This window comes from Cinclus cinclus, chromosome 28, assembly GCF_963662255.1.
Source record: "Cinclus cinclus chromosome 28, bCinCin1.1, whole genome shotgun sequence".
In the NCBI taxonomy this organism is placed as follows: Eukaryota; Metazoa; Chordata; class Aves; order Passeriformes; family Cinclidae; genus Cinclus; species Cinclus cinclus.
Genome location: NC_085073.1, coordinates 1,856,959 through 1,874,380, shown reverse-complemented (window position 1 = coordinate 1,874,380; position 17,422 = coordinate 1,856,959). Strand labels below are relative to the sequence as shown.

Genomic DNA, 17,422 nt, shown 5'->3' with positions numbered 1-17,422 from the left:
GCATGGGTGAGATGGGGTGGGGGGCTGGTGGTACCCAAGAGAGAGACAAGAGCTCTTGCAGGTTGGCATGGTGGGCTTGGGGACAGGGACAGGAGGAAATGGCCTCAAGTTGCACCAGGGAAGGTTTATGTTGGGTATTAGGGGAAACTTCTTCCCCAAAAATGTCCAGCCCTGGCACAGGCTGCCCAGGTAGTGGTGGAGTCACCCCTGGAAGTATGAAAAAAACACGTGGCTGTGGCATTTGAGGACATTGTTTAGAAGTGACCACAAGGGTGCTGAGTTGATGGTTAGACCTGATAAGCTTAAAGGTCTTTTCCAGCCTTCACAATTCCACGATTCTATGATTCCATGCATGAATTAATTCAAACCTGGAGGGATCTATCCCCTGCCCAGGATGAGTGTGCCCTGCCCACCACTTCTCCCATGCCCAAGTCAGGAGTGGAGCTCTCCTGGGCTGCTCCCTCCTCCCTCCCTAAGGTGAGAAGGGCCAAGACTGTGGGTCCCAAGTCCTTACTCTGAAGGCAGTCAGCATTGAGCAGGTCCTGGCACTTCTCGTGGCACTTGACGCCGCACTCGGCACAGCGCATGCCCTGCCGGGCGATGCCCCACAGCAGCCCCTCACACTCATAGCAATAGGTGGGGGTGGTGGCCGTCCACACCTCGAAGTTGTGAGGAGTTGTGCAGGAGATGGGGTACACTAAGGCTTGCAGGGTCTTCTTGTAAACATGGTTTTTCTGTGCAGGGACAAGGCAGAGAAGGGGAGAAACACTGAAGCAGGGCAGAGGATGCACTTGGGGACATTGATTTACTGGTGGTGGTGCTGAGTTGACAGTGGGACTTAGTATCATCTAGGTCCTTTCCAACCCTAATGATCCCAGGATTCTATCCCCGGGTGCTACCACGAGCATCCTGGATGTTCACGCATAACCAGAGGATGCTGGTGGGGCACAGACTCTGCATCTCCATTGTTGGCCTGGTCCCTGAGGCTCAGTTTCCCCCTTCCAACCATCCCCGACCCAGCCCACCCCAGCACCTACCAGCTCCTCATTGTTCAAGGTGCTTGAGGCCAGCGCAGATGTGATTCCCGCTTTCCTGGACTGGACCAGGGACTGTGGGCAAGAAAGTGAGTTTCCAGATCCAGCAGACCATAAGAGCTCCCTTCTCCACCCCCAAGTGGCTGTGAAACACTCAGAACAGACCCCAGACCCAGACAGAGAAAGGTCCTGGCTGCATGGGGGCAGTGGGGACAGCCCAGCCCCCATTGATACCAGCACTGCTGTGCAGTGGGACTGGAACCAGTTCAGCAGCCTATGACATTCCCAGTTCAGCTCCAGTGGGGCAGAGCCTCTCACCACATGTCTGAGACCACTGGGGATATGGGGTGGGGGGCACTTACCATGGCCTGTGGGCAGCCAGGGCCGGCAAGGGGGGAATAAAAAGCCATTAGTGCAAACACTTCCCAGGAGAGCCTCTTCCCTGCCAGAACCAGTGGGAATTGGAGCAACACCCCCTCATCCAGCAGTGGTGGGGGTGAATGTGTCCCCAAGCCACAGCACTGGTTGTAGCCTGCAAATCCCAGCAGGGATTTGGGAAGGGCAACAGCTCCCCTAAACCCCACACATTGCCCACCCCATCACCCCCCACCCCCAAAACACCAACACAGCACAGTGCAGAAGCATCAGCAGCTGCCCAAGAGGGCTGGGGTGGGGGCACTAAGTTGGGGACAGCAAGGGGATGGGGGGATGGGGGGAGGCAGGTTGGGAACAGGAGAGTGGCACCCCAGGGAGGGCACACAGTGGAGCTGACAAGGTGTTAAGAGAGGGGGAAGGTGGGGAAGGGCACCTAATTCTGGGGTACAAGGGTATCTGGTTTCTGAAATTGCTGTCTCTTGTCATCAGGAGCAGGAGGGGACCAGCAGAGTGACCCTGTGAAATAGAACCCAGGGTCTGGAGGGGACCCCATCATGGGGAGCCCATACATCAGGGGTCTCCAGCCCCATAAACTGGGACAGTGGGGACAGGAGCACAGGGTCTGGGCAACTTGGAAAAGCCACTGCCAGCCCTCCCTTGGTACAGGCATCTGTCTGTCCAGCACCAGTGTCATCCAAGCTGAAGGGACCTATGACAGCTGAGACAGGAAGGGATATGGGACACAGCACCAGTAAAAAAATGGAAAACCAGATGCAGCCCTGGGAAACCTTAGGCTGATGCTTGGGGTAGGGACCAGAGCTCCGTTAAAGAGAAGCACCCTCGGATAGGGAGAGCCCAGCTCCCAACTGCAGGGAGGGCCAGGAGCCCCCCAAGCAGTGTGGGACACCCCCGCCCCCCCTTGTCAGGGCTTGGGGCACCGAGGGCTGGCCGGCAGCCCCCAAGGGCGCTGTCTCTTTAACCCCTTGCACCGCGCTCACCAGATCGCTGACTAGAGGGAGAGATTTGCGTCCAGGCTTAATGTCGGGCATGCTGTTAATGCAGCGCAGAAACCTTACAGCCGCCCCCCTGCCGCAGGGAAGGCCCAGCCAGGCCACAGGAAAGAAAACAGAGAACACAAGCCATGTTAGAGGCAGCTGGGGAGCAGGGCACAGGCGGCGCAGTCCGGTGGAGCACAGCAGGAGCAAAGCTGGCAGCTATGGGGGGTGCCTTGGGAGGAACCTCACCAAATCGCTAACTAGGGGGATGGGTTTTCGCTTGCGAATGTCCGGCATGCTGTCTATAATGATCAGCCCACCACCAGGCCTGCAAGAGAGAGGAGAGTCAGCGGGCAAGGGCAAACTGTGGCAGTAAGGGGCCCCCTGTTGTTGCCCCACAGTCACTCAGCACTTCAGAGGATCATGGAACTGTTTGGGTTGGAAGGGACCTTAAAGCTCATTTCATTGCATGCCCTGCTACGGGCAGGGACACCTTCCACTAGATCAACCTGGCCTTGGTTACTTCCAGGGATGGGGCAGCCACAGCTGCTCTGAACAACCTGGGCAGGGCTTCACCACCCTCAAAGGAAAGGTTTTCTTTTCAATATCTAGGACTTGGTTAATATGACTGCAAAGCAAGCCCTGTGTGGCCCAGGACGCACCCATGGGATCGCCATCCCCACCACCACCCCAGCCAGGGTAGGGATCATTGAACTAAAAACTGAGGGGGAAGGGGATTTTGGCAAAAACTGTGATTTCTCCCCATATGAAGCTTAACAGTGAAACCAAGGAGAACAGCTGCCCATTTGGCTTAGTCAGCTTTGGCTTTGCAGTGTGAGGCTGGAGAGCTGGGGTTCCCTCTGGGACCCCAAAGGAGAGCAGAGCAGGTGAGCCTCAAGTTCTGCTGCAAAGGAACACAAGACAGGAATGGAACTTCACAGCCCTGTTGGAAATAAATCCCTGGAGTGACCTGGGAATTCTCAGGCAACCTACCAGGTTCTGCCCAGGTCCATTGCGGGCTGTCTGCAAGGGCAAGACAGGACTGAGACTTCCAGCCCGTCCAGGTGAGAGGCCCCCCCATAACAGGATTCCCCATGACAACACTCCATGAGGGAAACAGGAGTTGCTACCCCTCCTCATCCCCATCTCAACTCACCTCCTTGCTCTCCCCCACAGAAGCAGCAGCTCTTGCAGTCACAGAACAATGTCATGTCCGCTGGCTGCTCCAAAAGCACTGACCAGTCCCAAAATTCAGCTCCACAAAACTGGCCTCCCTGCATGCCCACAGCTTGGCAACCCTTCCCCACACAAGCCCCCTACTGAGGTCATTAATCACATCCTAATGAGGAGGGGGCTGAGATCCTGGGGACCCAGTGTACCCAGGAGTGTACCCAGCTTCCCCCTGTACTCACCCGCCTTTGAACCACAGAGATTTTTCTCCATCACCTTCCCCACGGGCCTGGAAAATAAGGGACAGTGTCAGGGTACAGCAGGAGCCACAGTGTGGGGACAACCTCCCCAGGGCAGTGAATGCTCACAGCACTGTGGGAGCATGGAAGGATAAGCAGGGTGGACAGAGAAAAGTGTATTCCAAAACCAAGGGGACTCTTCCCAGCAAAAAGCTGGCACTGGGAGTAAATATCTTCAGGAGGCTGACCTCAGTGAGCAAATGGGTGGGCTTCAGCAGAGGGGCTGAGGCTGGCAAAGCAGGGGGGGATGGCTACACTGTGCAAAAATTCAGGGCTTGGGGGAGTGAAGAAGTATCATGAAGGTTCAGCAGGTCCTCAGGGGCCCACAGCAGTTGGAAAGAAAAGCAGGGAAAAGCCAGAGCACATGGAAGAGGGTGTGTGTGCAAGGATCATCCAGCAGTGCCATCTACCCCTGCAGGGAGGGGATTATTTTGGAGGAGAAGGGCAGAGAGAGACCATTACCCCTCTTTCATGGGTAATCCCTGCACATACACGCACGCACACACACACACTCACACACACAGAGGGAAGCCACACACATGGCTGGAAGTTCCAGGTGGCCATGCTTACCTGCAGGCAGGCTACACCCCTTCCCTGCAGGAAGGGGAGACGCGGGTGCAAGGGCCATGGTGGTGGACAACTGAAAAGAGAAGCGGTGGGGAGGGGGATCGAGACCCCGGGGAGCGAATCCAGAGCCAAAACAAAAAGAAAATATGGAGGATGGAGTCTAAAAACAAAACAAAATATTGTCAACTCAACAGAGGGGAGAAGGCGGGGGGCTCGCACCAGCACATGCATGCAGCACACACAGGATCCTCAGCACTCCCGGCACCTCCAGGGCATCCCACTCAGTGGGACTGGGGTTGTGGGCACTGCTGTTGGTACCCCCAGGTCCATGGTTGTCCCTGGAAGCTGCCCAGCTGTGGAAAGGGACTGTGCTCCCAGCCCAGAGCCCTGGCAGGGGGCAGGGGTCCTCACCTCCTGCAGCTGTATGCAGACCTTGTTGAAGGCTCTCAGCCAGTTGGCTTTGGCTCGTGCTTTGGGGTCCTTCACCTCTTCTTCTCCTGGCTCCCTGCAAGCACACAAATCCCCTGTCACCTCCCAGCACAGTACCAGGGAGAGGGGAGCAGCCCCCACACCCCCAGTAGGTCTGAGGCTGCAATCTGGGGATCCTGATGTGCCTTGAGACAGAGTGGCCATGGCAAAACCGCCTCTTGGTACCAGGAAGGACCTGAAAAGGCAGCAGGTCCTGCTGCAAAGGGCAGCACAATCAGGGCAGAGCACTGGGGAGGAGCCAGAAGCTTCCCCACTCTCAGGAGAACCTGCCCTGGGCACTCAAGTGACACACAGGGGACAGTTGGCAACACAAGCATGTGAATTAAACATCCTTCTCCTCGCCCCCCCCCCCCCCCCCCCCCCGGTCTCCCCAGCACAATGTCCTCTGGCCACTTCCCACCAGCCTCCTGGAGTAAAGAGCACCCAAGACCCCAGGGTTCCAAGCCCAGGGAAAAAGTGTCTGCCTGGACATGCTGGGTGTTGTGGGCTTTTTTCTCCTCTCCTACAAAATCAAGACAAGGAGGCAAAGAAAATAAATCCTCCAAACATACAAGTCTCCTGGAGAGCCTGGTGTGATGTGACACTGGAGAGAGAAACCCAGAACTGCTCTGGGAAGAGGCCATGGCGTGTTCAGGAGATGAACCTGCTCAGACCTGGGGGGCTTTGTCTGGGATCTGCTAATCTGGGATCGTCAGTGCTAACCTGTGGTTCCCAGCACTAATCCACAGTCCCCGGTGCTGTTCTGGGGTCACAAAAGCTAATTTGGGGTCATCAGTGCTCATTTGAGGCCCTCAGCACTAATCTGGGGATGCCAACACAATCTGGGGTCCCCAGCACTAATTCACAGTCCCCAAATCCTAGTACAGGAACCCTAAGCCCCCCCGCCCAGTGGGCACTGCAGGCAGACATGACCTGAGGCCCTGAGGTTCCGGCCAGGTCTTGGACCTGAATATCCATTTTTTTTAAAAACAGCTCATTACACATTGGTTGCAATTAGAGATTCCCCATACCTGGTGTGTAATTTAAACTAAATAAAAGGCTGAAAACGTCCATCACAGTTCACCTCTGCACAGAGGAGTGACACTCACTGAAAATGGAAATGGTCAATAATGATATTTGAAGAATCTGTCCCCAAGATATGAATTATTCACATGTTGCATCAGGAACCTGACCACCAATTAATTCACTTGTACAGCACAGGAGGCCATGGATGAGCTTTTACCAGGCCTAGGAAGAGGACTGACTTCTGTAAAGGAAATCTCTTCTGACCAGGCTCCACCCAGGGTGTCAAGAGCCTGTGCCAGAGGAGAGGAATCATAGCCCCAGGATCCCATTCCCCCAGCCCCATGTTTGTCCCAGATTATAACCTGCAGGTTTATAAACCTGAAGCCCTGTAGCCCCAGTAGGACTTGAGCCATGCTTAGCACAAGGGGTGGCTGGGCCCAGGCAGTGTACCAGGATCAGTCTCTTGCCTGGGTGGCACAAGGTGGGCTTCCCCCACCTCAACGGCTCAGGCATCTGGAAAAGCTCCAGACACAGCAGAAGGTCCCTGGTCCTGTGCCAAGCACCACAACACCCTTAAGCCACCTCCAGAGCATCCTCAGTGCCTCCAGCCACAGTGCCATCCCAGGGACACAACAGTTCAGTTCCCCCTCCTACCTCTCAGCTGGTTTTGGGGACTCAGTCTCTGGGGCTGCCTCTTGCATGGGAAGTTCCTCTTCTGCCCGCTGGGCCTGGAGGGCCTCAGGGGCTTCCTGGGGGGCAGAGGTGTCCTTCTCCTCCTTCCTCTCCTCTTTCCTCTCCTCCTTCCTTTCCTGCTGCTGAGGAAGGAAAGGCTTCTGCTGTGGGACCAGCTGGGGTTGCTGCTGCTGCTGTTGCTGCTGTTGCTGCGGGACCTGTTGTTGCTGCTGCTGTGGCAGGGGTTTCTGTGGTGATGGGTATGTTTCATGCTCAGGGGCCTCATAGGTGTCCTGCTCCTGCAGTCCCTCCTCCTCCTCCTCTTCCAGCTCCTCTTCCTTGGGGTAGCCTTCCTCAGTCTCACTGTAGTCCTCAATGAACTCTTCCTCCTCTTCCAGGTAGAGATCATCATCATCCTCCTCCTCCCAGCGCGGCGAATCCTTGCGGTAGCTGACGGAGCTGTGGCAGGAGTGGTAGGAGTCCCCATCCCTCTCGTCCAACTCCGAGTCCCTCAGGCTCTCATTCTCGAAGTCCTCGCTCAGCTGGGAGCTGCCCTGGCTCAGCTCTGCCGACGAGGCATAGCGGCTGCTCCCTGTGGGGCTGAGGGGTGAGGGGACACAAGGACAGGTCTCCCATGGGTCTGTGTCATCCCAGGCAGAGCCCTGGGGCCCTGCACTAGGGGTGGGAGGATGTGCAGCTCCCATTGGGAGCATTGGGCTCCTCAACGTGGGAGCCAGAAGCACAGAACCAGGAAACCCTGTCAGCTGGAACCAGCCCCCAAGCAGGGGCACTCTGCCCTCCTTGCCTGTGCCTGGGCTGAGAGTGGGGATGGGGGTGACAGTGTCTGTCTCCTAGGCTCACCCCAGCCAGGGGTGGGAGCAGCAGTACCCCCTGTCAGATCCTGCCTCCTGCTGCTGCCAGACGCCCTGTCTTGCCCCTGACACACAGATCTGTCACCCAACCTCTATCCTGTCATCCCAGTGCTTCCCACAGCCCTCCCAGGCACCCCCACCCCAGGACATACCCTCAATCCCCTCTCTCCTCTTAACATCATACCTATCCAGGGGCCCCCTCTCTGCTTTAGCTGCCAGGCCTGACTCCTTCCCCTATCCCATCTGCCCCCCCAGCCCTTCCAGCCCCCTCCTCTCACAGCTGCCTGCACTGGGAGGCCCATGGGGGCCCTGTGTCCCAGAAGGCTGCCAGGGACAGGGCAGCCCCTTGGCTCCATGGGGACAGGCTTACAGAAGCAGACATGCAGACAGGACAGGGACATGCCGAGGAAGAGGCCGACACCATGTCTCCAGCACTGGCAGCCAGGGCTCAGGGGGTGTGTGAGGGGACAAAGATGAAGGGCTGGGCCGGGCTGTGAGAAGCCAGGGGACACCGCAGGGAAGAGAGTGCTGGGGGATGGCTCAGGGTGGCTCCAGCTGGGAGGGGTACTGGCATCATCCAGGTACCTTGGGAAGGAGCACTTGAGGCACAGGGATGCAGGAGACACAGCTCACACCTGGAAACCCCACACTTCCCCATCCTGATCCTGGCCAGAGCTGGGAGAGGTGCTCTTGGCACATCGCAGGATCCCAAATCACTGCATGAAGCTTTTGTCCAGACAGGCACACCCTGCCAGGTGACCAGGAACAGGGGGAGGCACTTGAGTCCCCAAGGGTTCAGTTCCACACCCGCTGGCACGACAAGGAACAGGCAGCAGTGCTGCCAGACAGTCGCAGTGACAGCAAGCAGGAGCAGGATGATGGGATGTCACCCCATGAACTGGGGTGCAGCAGCAAGAGGGGCCGGGGGGACACCTGGAGCATCCCAATGCTGTCCCTGTACAAGGCCGATCCGGGGCGGGGAGGGTGGCACGAGGCCGCCCTTGCCAGGACTGGTGTTGGCCTCACCATGGCTGCAAGGACCGACCACAGCACTCTGCGACGGCACACGGCACACGGCACAGGTATGGACCCACCTATCCGATAGGTCTAGGGACCGCCTGCTCTCAAGGGAAGGCTGGCGGCTGGTCCGCCTGCTCGACTCAGAACCGGACTCAGCGTCGCTGGGTCCGTTTGCGGCAGAGTCTATGCTACCATAGCGTCTGCCAGGGGAGGAGAGGAACATGGTCAGCGAGGTCCCACCGCCACCCACCACCCCCTGCTGCCATAGGGACACTGGCAGGGGGGCTCTGTCCACCTGGATGGGGCTGGCACTTTGGGCTGGGCTCTGCCACGTCTGGGTCCCCAGCCACCCCACACTCCACTGCCCAGCTCCCAGCAGGGACAGCCAGGGGTGGGGGGGGGCCCAAACCCAATAAGGAGAGAGGAGGGCAGAGACCCAAAAGAGTTTGAAAACTTCCCAGTGAGAAGGAAAGGCTTGGATGGGGCCAGCACCACCCCACTCTTCCTCATCTTAGCATCCTTCCCTCTGTCACCCACTGCACTGGGGAGCGCCAACCCTGGCGTCACCCTGACGACCTGCTGGCTTCTGTCACCTGTGGGGGAGGTTGAGAAAACCGGTCCCAGGGGGAGTTGGCTGTGGCCACACTACCTCATGGGTGCCTGGTCCGAGTAGTCCATCTCATAGCTCTGCATGGAGTCAGTGTAGGAGTCGCGGGAGCTCTGCTGCTGGTGCCTCATGGGGTACTGGTGCACAGAGGCATTGGGTTGGGACGTGGTGTAGTAGGGTGGAGGGATGCTGTTGCTAGTCTCGCTGCGGTAGTCACTGTCTCGGTCATCCACGGTACTGTCAGGATCATCATCTGCAAGGGGCGACAATGAGTGGGGCAGGGAATGGCCAAATCTGCCCCCCACCCTGCACAGACCCTTTAGTGCCACCACTGTGTCCCCACCACTGTGGGACCGTGCTGGGGAGGCGGGCCCAGGGCAGGATGAGGGGTGAGCTGACATGTTATCAGCACGGGAAGGGTTTTGGGGGGATGAGGGGAAGGTGGAGGGGGAATTTAGGACATACAGAAGGGGGGAAAGGATGGGGGCAGGGACCGTCCCTCTACCCCACCAATGTCCCACCACAGAGGCAAACCCTGAGCTGCTTATTGCCGCTGGGACACCCCAGAGCCCCATGGTGCCATGTTCCCACCAGCCCATGGGGACAGCCCTGCCTAGGACAGGGCACTTGGTGACACTGTCCTTACCCAGTACAGAGTAATGGCACAAGACCACAGGCTAGACCCAAGCTCCAGGTCCTCTGAGCCCTGGGCCAGGCAAAAAGGGATGTGCTGGTGACCCCCAGGCTGGGAAGAGAGGAGTGGGCAGGATACTTACTCTGCTGTTCTCCCCAGCCAAAATAATTCCAGTTGCCTACAAAGAAATGGGCAGAGACAAGAAAGATGGAGGCAGCTGGTTGGGAGGAACCAGCATCTCCCCAGAGGGCACACTGGGTTGGAGACACTGCCCTGGGAACAGGATGGGGCACAGTGGCACTGGGACACTGCCTGGGCCTGACCATGATGACACCGAGATGGACTGGAGACAGTGCCTGGGGTGGGTATGGTGTCACTGACCCGGGCTGGGAACAATGCTATGGTCAGTCATTGTGGCACTGACAGGGGACAGGGCCTGGAGTTGGGCACAGGGGCACTGAACAACGCATGCTCCTGGGGTGGTTACAGAAGGGGGCACTGAGGCACGTGTTGGGATAAACTGAGCTGCCACTCCAAGTACCTCTGCAGGGCCCCCCATCCAGCAGCCCACCACACCATCCTGCTGCCCCTTTTCCCAGAGGAACTGTCTTCATCAGCCCCATTGCTCCCACCTCTGCTCCCCTCCACCCACAGGAAGGCTCACCCACTGTGGAGCTCGGAGACAGCAAAGAAACACTGGCTAACACAGGAAGGACAACAGGAATGGGGATGGGGGCTGGGTATGGGGTAAAGTTGAGCCCCACTTGGGTTGGGGTCCAATGCCCCAAAGCAGATGTGGAGCCTACCCCTTAAAATTCCTCAGTGTGGGAGTGGGAAGAAAGGAGGGTGTGGGCAGCACTTACAGCACTGCGAGCCATGCACAGGCAGAGGCTTTTCCTGCTCCTCTTGGAAGGCATACTGGGGAGAGAGGGGCCAGTGAGGGCTCCTGCTGGCAGCACTGCCCCTACCCCCTCACCCCAGGCCTGGGTGCACTCACATCATCCTGGTCCCGCATGGCGTTGAGCTGCTCCAGTTTCTTGGCCCAGTACCTGGCCTCCTCCTCAGGGATATCTGTGAGGGCAAAGACCCCAGCTGGTGCACAGACCTCCCCCAAAACAGCCTTCAAACTTTTGGGGCCACAAGATCAGACCCTCAGCCCCAGCTCCAAGGCTCATGAGCATCCCTGGGGATGAGGGGACAGGACAGGTAGAAGAAGACAGGTAGAAGGCAAGACACGGCCTGGGTCTGGGGACCAGGGATGGCACACCCACCCAGTGGCAGCTCAAAGCGTGTGTCAAGGAGGATGCGGTGGAAAGTTGGATCCTTGGTGCCCGAAATCTCGTTGTCAGTCATGATGACCTGAGAGTCGAGAGTAAGCCATTCCCCAGGGCCCTCCTGTTGGGTAGAAATGGGGTGAGTAGAGCTCCCAGAGCCATCTTTTGTGGCCCCACAACCCCAGCACATAGGGTTTGACCTCAGGCAGGATGGGGAAGGCTCTGCCTGGCCCAAAGGACAGCTAGGGGTGGCACATGTACCTTGGGGTTCAGAAGGGAGATGGCTGTGCCTGCCTCCCTACCTCATTGGACTGCCTGATGGTTCGGAGGGGGATCCACACTGTGCCCACCATGGTGTCCCAAATGAGCCCCTTGTTCCACACCTCCACAGTCAGGCCCAAGTCCAGCCGGTTGATCTCACTGGGGACAGGAAAGGTATCGGGTTACTCCCCATGAAGTTAACCCCCTTAGGTCTCAGCAGCCTCTTGGGACCACCCCAGCTTCTACTTGCCCCTTCGGACCCAGGACTGAGATGAGCCCTCAGATCTGAGGTCAGGGCAGTGGAAGACTCCCCGTGTTATTTATGGGGGCAAGGGGAAGCAGCAGGGATGAGGGACCAAGGGCTCCCCCTGGACACTCACAACATGAAGTCCTGCTCCCAGGAGGGCAGGTTGCCCCGCACTGCTATGGTTGTGCTCTTGACATTTTGCACCTTCAGGGTCACGTAGGTGTTAAACTTCTCTGGGGGAACAAAAAGAGGGTGAAGCGACTCCCAGTGTGTCCCCACTTTCCAACACCACCCACTGCCACCCCCACATTCACTTCCCTCACCACCCCAGTCCCAGGAGGGATCCTACATTGCCAGGGCTGGTAGCATGTGAGTCCTGTGCTCCGTGTGTGCGTGCTCCCCCGCTGTGTGTGTGTGTGTGTGTGTGTGTGTGTGTGTGTGTGTGTGTGTCCCCAGCTTGCCAAATGATGCCTCCAGAGCTAAGGGTCCCCTCAACCTCCTCCCTCAGGCCCTCCTCTCACCCTGCTACATCCAACCAGCCCAAGAGTCCCCCACCTTCTCCCCTCAGGTGGACAGGCAGGTGGGATCTCACTTACCTTGGGGCCCATCATACTTGGCCTTTTTAACTATGGGGACAAAGAGAGGGAAGAAAATCAGGGTGAGACTCTGGGGAAAGGTTGGGGATCCCCACCAGGGTGTCAAGGAGGTGGGAGGACCCCAGTTCTGGTTGCTCCCCATGCTCCCTCCAGCTGCAAGGTGGAAAAGTGCTGGGATCCCCCATGCCAAGTGAGGGTGAGGGATCAGATATGAGCTGGAGTTGGGCATCAGAGGGAAGAAAAGGCTCCCCCAAAAACCCTGCTGTTCTGGGACAGTTTGCAACCCCAAATGATCAGCCTTCCTCTGTTGAGGACATGTTACCCCCCTCACCTCACACTTTTGATTTGGGATTTATTTATAAACAGATGATGTTAACATCCATATCCAGAGGAAAACCTGTGGTCTGGGTGGCACCAGCTCAGCAGCATCAGGGTTAAGAGTCTCCCAAACCACTGACCCAGATTTCCCACAGGGAACCTGGTGGGTCAGGGGCTTGTTATCCTCCCTGCCCACAGACAGCCCCAGGAGTGGAGTAGACGCCCTCCCAAAATCCTATACAGCCCCAAAACATCCCCATTGCATCCCAGCCCTGTCTCCCCCGTGGGAGCACGGTGGGGCTGGTTCCTATCCCGCCCATTGTGGGGTGCAGGGTGCCCTCTGATCCTGCTCAGCTCCATGGGAAACCCCTCCCAGTTCTGGCTGACCCCCCCAGCTTTACCCACTTGGGTGGGGGTCAGTCCCCAGCTTCCGGCTGCAGTGGAGGGCAAACGGAGCTGAGCACAGGCAGGTACCGATGCTGCCAGTGCCGGGGGCGGGGGGAGGTGGCGGGGCCGAGGGACGTCCGAGGGGTTGCCGGGGAGAGACCAGGCGGGAGGGAATGACACAGCACCCGGAGAATGGGTGAATGACGCGGGTGCCAGCGGGTGCAGGACCAACGTGACCGAGGAGGGATGAAAATAGCCCTGGCAACATCAAAGGTAATTTGATTTCGGAGACGTGCCACTCGCCAGCCGCTTATCAGCCGCCACCAGCGCTGGAGGGGACGTGGGACTGCCGCCAGCGCCACGTGCCTGGCAGGGCTGGGAGGAGCCCACGTGGCATCAGAAGCCTCGGGGAAACTGAGGCAGGACAAACCATCCCCTCGGAAAACAACTGGGACCCTTTGACTCGGCTGCCTGCCCTGTGCCACCGAAAGGGTGACACGCTGGGTGGCTTTTTGCCCGAAGGAAGGTCACCAGTTATGTCACTGGCAGCCATGTTCCCAGGGAATCACAGGGAGCTTCAGGAGCTGCAGCTTCACTCAGGGATGGGGAATTCACACCTGGGGGGTTGGCACAAGGCTTTGGGATTCCAAAGATCCTCGAGTGACACCAGGCTGGGAGCCCTCAGGCTATCTGGGGATGGCTGGCACCACTCTGTGTAATAATTATGTAAATCAAATATAATGTATTTATACATACTATAAATTGATATTATTCTCTTCTAATAGAGCATTTGGAGCCAGAACCTGCCTGTGGCTGACAGGGATCCCCCTTCCCCCGGGCCCGGGGCACCCACTACTCCTCACCAGCTGCTGCTTCCAAAAAGGAACAGGAGAGCAGAGGAAGGAAAAGCTCCAAAAATACCCAAGCTGACAGGAACAAACAATTACCCAGGGAACACGTGGCTTTCCTGGCTGTCATCTCCTGCCAGGGAGAAATCCTGCTGTCACCATCTGTGGGATGTGCTGCCCTCCCACCCATCGAAGAGTCCTCACAGCTGGCACAGGGGTGGCAAGTCCTGGGGTGCCACCCTGGGACTAAATTCAACCTGAGTCCCCAGGCAAGAACCTGAGGACAGTGTGACACTCACGTGACATCAACAAGCTGGGATCTTCCCAGGCTGAAGTGATCTTGCTACTCTCAGGGGATGTTGACCAGTTGGGGAAATTGAGGCAGAAGGCAGATGGCAGAGATTGGACTGGGAATGGCATGAAAACTGGGCTGGGCATGCCCCTACAGGCCTGTCTGTCTTTCAACTCCTCTGTCTGTCCACACACCCCTTTGTCCATCCATCCTGCTGCCTGTCCACTTACCCTCCTCTCCACCCACCCATCCGTCACCCATCCTTCTGTCTATCCATCCATTCACCTGTCTGTCCACCCACGCACCCCACCACCCACCATGTGTCCATCTCCTATGTGTCCACCCCTCTGCCCATCCATTTACCTGTCTCTCCATCCAATCCCCTGTCCGTTCATCCACCCATGCCTCTGCCTGTCCGCCCTACTATCTTGGGGCCTGGTCTCTCCACACACCCATCCCTATGTCCATCTCTCCATCTATCTGTCCAACCCTCTGTCCTTCATCCAACCCTCTGTCCAATCCTCCCTCCATCCATCCATCCATCCATCCATCCATCCATCCATCCATCCATCCATCCATCCATCCATCCACCTCTGTCCCTCCACCCCTCTGTCAGTCCAACCACCCACCCCTCAGCCCCCATGATCACATCTCCCATCCCCTTCGTCCATCTGTGCCTCCGTCTCTCCATCTGTCTCTCCGGATGCCCGTCCGCCCGCCTGTCCATCTGTCCATCTGTCTCCTGCCACTCCAGACACCTCCTCCTGTCCCCACTCACCCACTCTCCCAGGTCACTCCAGTGCCTGTCATGCAGGGACACCCCCTGGCACAAAGCCCCTGGGAGGGGCAGGGAAAGCCTGGGGGAAGCTCTGGGATGGCACTCCTGTCCTCAGGACCCCCAAAAATAGCACAAGAAGCGTGACCAGCAAGTGGTGACGGGGTACTGGGGGAAGCCCAAACCCACTCAGAGCTGTTTCTCAGCAGGCATCCCCAGCACCACCGAGGGCGTCACCACATGTGACAGTCCTTTACGTGGGAGTAAAGAGGTGCCTCCCCTGCCAGAGGACAGTACCTAAAATCTGGGGCTGGCTGGGGGGCACAGAGGGGCATGCCAGCTGTGGCACTGCCATGAGAGAGGGAGCTGTGACAGCACCTACAGGACAAGAACATTTCAGAGGGTGGAAGGGGACACACATCATTCATCCTCATGAACTTGGGCAGCACTGGGAGAGTCCTCATTTTCCTCCAGATTTTGCCTGGGGTGGGGGAATCCCAGACACTCTATGCCTACTTTGTCCCAGCTGTCACTCTGCCTCCTCCATCCTATGACCCAAGACACATGAGTGCTACCCAATCCCCATCAGGATGTCATAGGGCCTTGTGAAGGAAATAAAGGGATCCTCTCCTGACTTCTGTCCCCCTCTTACTGATCATTCATCCTGACTGACCAGTGAGGCTGAAGCCAAGCCTGCAGGACTTCACCTGTGCACTGAGCTGGGCAGGGCTCAGTGTGCTGGGTGCAGGGACCTGTGCGCTCCCCCAGGTTCATCCCAGTATGGGGTGACCAGCAGCCCCAGATCCCCTAACACACCAGCACCAGACCCCCAGGCTCTCACCCTGACCCCCCCACCCCCCCCCGCCCCCAGCTGCCCTGATTCCCAACAGCACCACCATGTCCAGCTGGGGCAACACCTGCAGGAGCATAGGGAGCTGCAGGAGGTGGGACTGGGGCTCGGGCTGTCATTTGAGTGGGTATTTAGGGGTTCACAGAGGGAAGTGGGGAGAATGTGGGATTTGGGGCACATAGAGGCTGTTTGGGGGACTGAGAATGTAGAGATACATAGATGGGGCTGGTTGATGTTTGGGAATGGAGGAATTTTGAGGGTGTAATTAGGGGGTTTGGGATAGATGTGAGGTGTTGGGGGCATATATGGGGTATTTTTGGTGAGGGGGTGTTTGGGAATGCAGAGGGCTGTGTCTGCAGCATGTGCCTGATGATAGGCATGAGGGGTGGGGTCTTGGAGAGGGGGGTACAGGGGAGAGATGCGATGGTGGGGGTGTACGGGCAGGGGTATTTGGGGCTGAGTACGTGGAGGTCTGCGCCTGAGGGAAATGCGGGAAGAGAGGCGGGGGGGGGGGGGGGGGAAGGGTGGGAAAAAGGGGGCTCCGAGGGGGTGGGAAGATGGAGAGAGATAGAGAGGAGCGGCTGGGGTGGGCAGCGAGTGGGGAGCCCCCTCCCCACGGCGGGGGAAGGCTACGGAGGGAGCCCAGGGCGACTTTATAGGCGAGCCCCCTCCCTCCCCGGCAGTGGGAAGCTGTGGGGGCAGCTCCCTCCCCACAACGGTGGGAGGTTGTGAGGGAAACCCGCGGGTTGTTACGAGAGGAGCCCCCTTCCCACGGCCGGGGGGGAGCCAGGGAGGGTTACGGGGGGAAGCCCCGTCTCTCCCGGCGGGGGTTTGGGGTCAGGGTTCGGGGGGATCCCGGGGCGTTCCGAGGGGATCCCTGCGCGGGCAGGGCGCGCCCACACCCCCGTCCCTCCCCCACCCCCAATCCCGGCTCCCGCGCCACGCGCGCGCCCCCGCCGGTTCATTCATAAATCCACGCGCCGGGTGCTTGTGAATGGAGACGTTCCCACGACCCCCCCCCCCCCCCACCGCCTCCCCGCTGCCCGCACTCCCTTCAGCCCCTCCAGCCCCGCGCTCCCCGCTCCCTGCCCCGAGCACGGGGGCTGCGGGACGCGCCCCCCGCCCGGGCCGTGCCCTGTGCCCCGCTACCTCCGACGCAGAGCAGCGACATGGCGGCGGTGCGGGTGCCGGGGGGCGCGGGGGGCCCTGGCCGTCGCCCGGCTCTAGCGCGCCGCCATCTTCCCTCAGCACCGCGGACAGCGCCTGACGTCACCCCCGCCCCCGCCCGCGCGGCGCCGCCCCCCGAGCCCCCACCGGCGCCGGGGGCGAGGCGGGGCTGGGGTCCCGGCGGGGCTGAACGGGGGCACGGAGCGGCGGGGCTGAACGGGGCCCGGCACACCCGCACCGCCCGGCGGAAGGGGCGGAGGGTCCTGCCCAAAGAGGGGGAACCGTGCTGTGCGGGGGGTGGGGTCTGTCTGGCTCGTACAGCCCTGGGGGACTGTCGTGCCTTTCTTTCCCTGGGAGGGTGGGGTCGTCTGGTTTGTACAGCTGGGGTGGGGGGGAGCTGTGTCCTGCCTGCACAGCCTTAAAGGGGGGGAGGTGGTTTTGGGGTGCAGAATTTCCCTCACTGCCCCCCAGGCATGGCCTCCCCGGGCTGCGCTGTGCGCGTTCAGAGATGGGTCTGAGCAGCTGCGGGCACACTGTCGTTGTCACCCTCCCCCACTGTTGTCCCCTCTCTCCTCTCGGCCACCGAAGATGACATCCCAAAGAAATGCTCAGATGTGGGCAGTGATTGCAGTTCAGGAGCTGCAGAAGCTGCCACGGTCCCAGACAGG

At 59.0% G+C, this 17,422-nt stretch overlaps 1 protein-coding gene across 1 annotated transcript in view; it reads right to left on the bottom strand.

Moving 5' to 3' along the window:
• The window catches only part of UNC13A (unc-13 homolog A), a 35,573-nt gene extending 18,815 nt beyond the window's left edge, over positions 1-16,758 (bottom strand). Inside the window, exons 1-18 of the mRNA XM_062509885.1 lie at positions 16,737-16,758; positions 12,118-12,147; positions 11,655-11,754; positions 11,316-11,433; positions 11,011-11,134; positions 10,737-10,810; positions 10,603-10,657; positions 9,882-9,917; positions 9,148-9,358; positions 8,573-8,698; positions 6,780-7,206; positions 6,589-6,749; positions 4,852-4,945; positions 3,817-3,863; positions 2,408-2,495; positions 1,397-1,402; positions 1,038-1,109; positions 515-734 (exon numbers count right to left, since the gene is read on the bottom strand). Of these exons, the coding sequence (XP_062365869.1) occupies positions 515-734; positions 1,038-1,109; positions 1,397-1,402; positions 2,408-2,495; positions 3,817-3,863; positions 4,852-4,945; positions 6,589-6,749; positions 6,780-7,206; positions 8,573-8,698; positions 9,148-9,358; positions 9,882-9,917; positions 10,603-10,657; positions 10,737-10,810; positions 11,011-11,134; positions 11,316-11,433; positions 11,655-11,754; positions 12,118-12,147; positions 16,737-16,758 (2,011 nt within the window). The remainder of the gene's footprint in view (positions 1-514; positions 735-1,037; positions 1,110-1,396; positions 1,403-2,407; positions 2,496-3,816; positions 3,864-4,851; positions 4,946-6,588; positions 6,750-6,779; positions 7,207-8,572; positions 8,699-9,147; positions 9,359-9,881; positions 9,918-10,602; positions 10,658-10,736; positions 10,811-11,010; positions 11,135-11,315; positions 11,434-11,654; positions 11,755-12,117; positions 12,148-16,736) is intronic.
• Between the last annotated feature and the right edge of the window lie 664 nt (positions 16,759-17,422).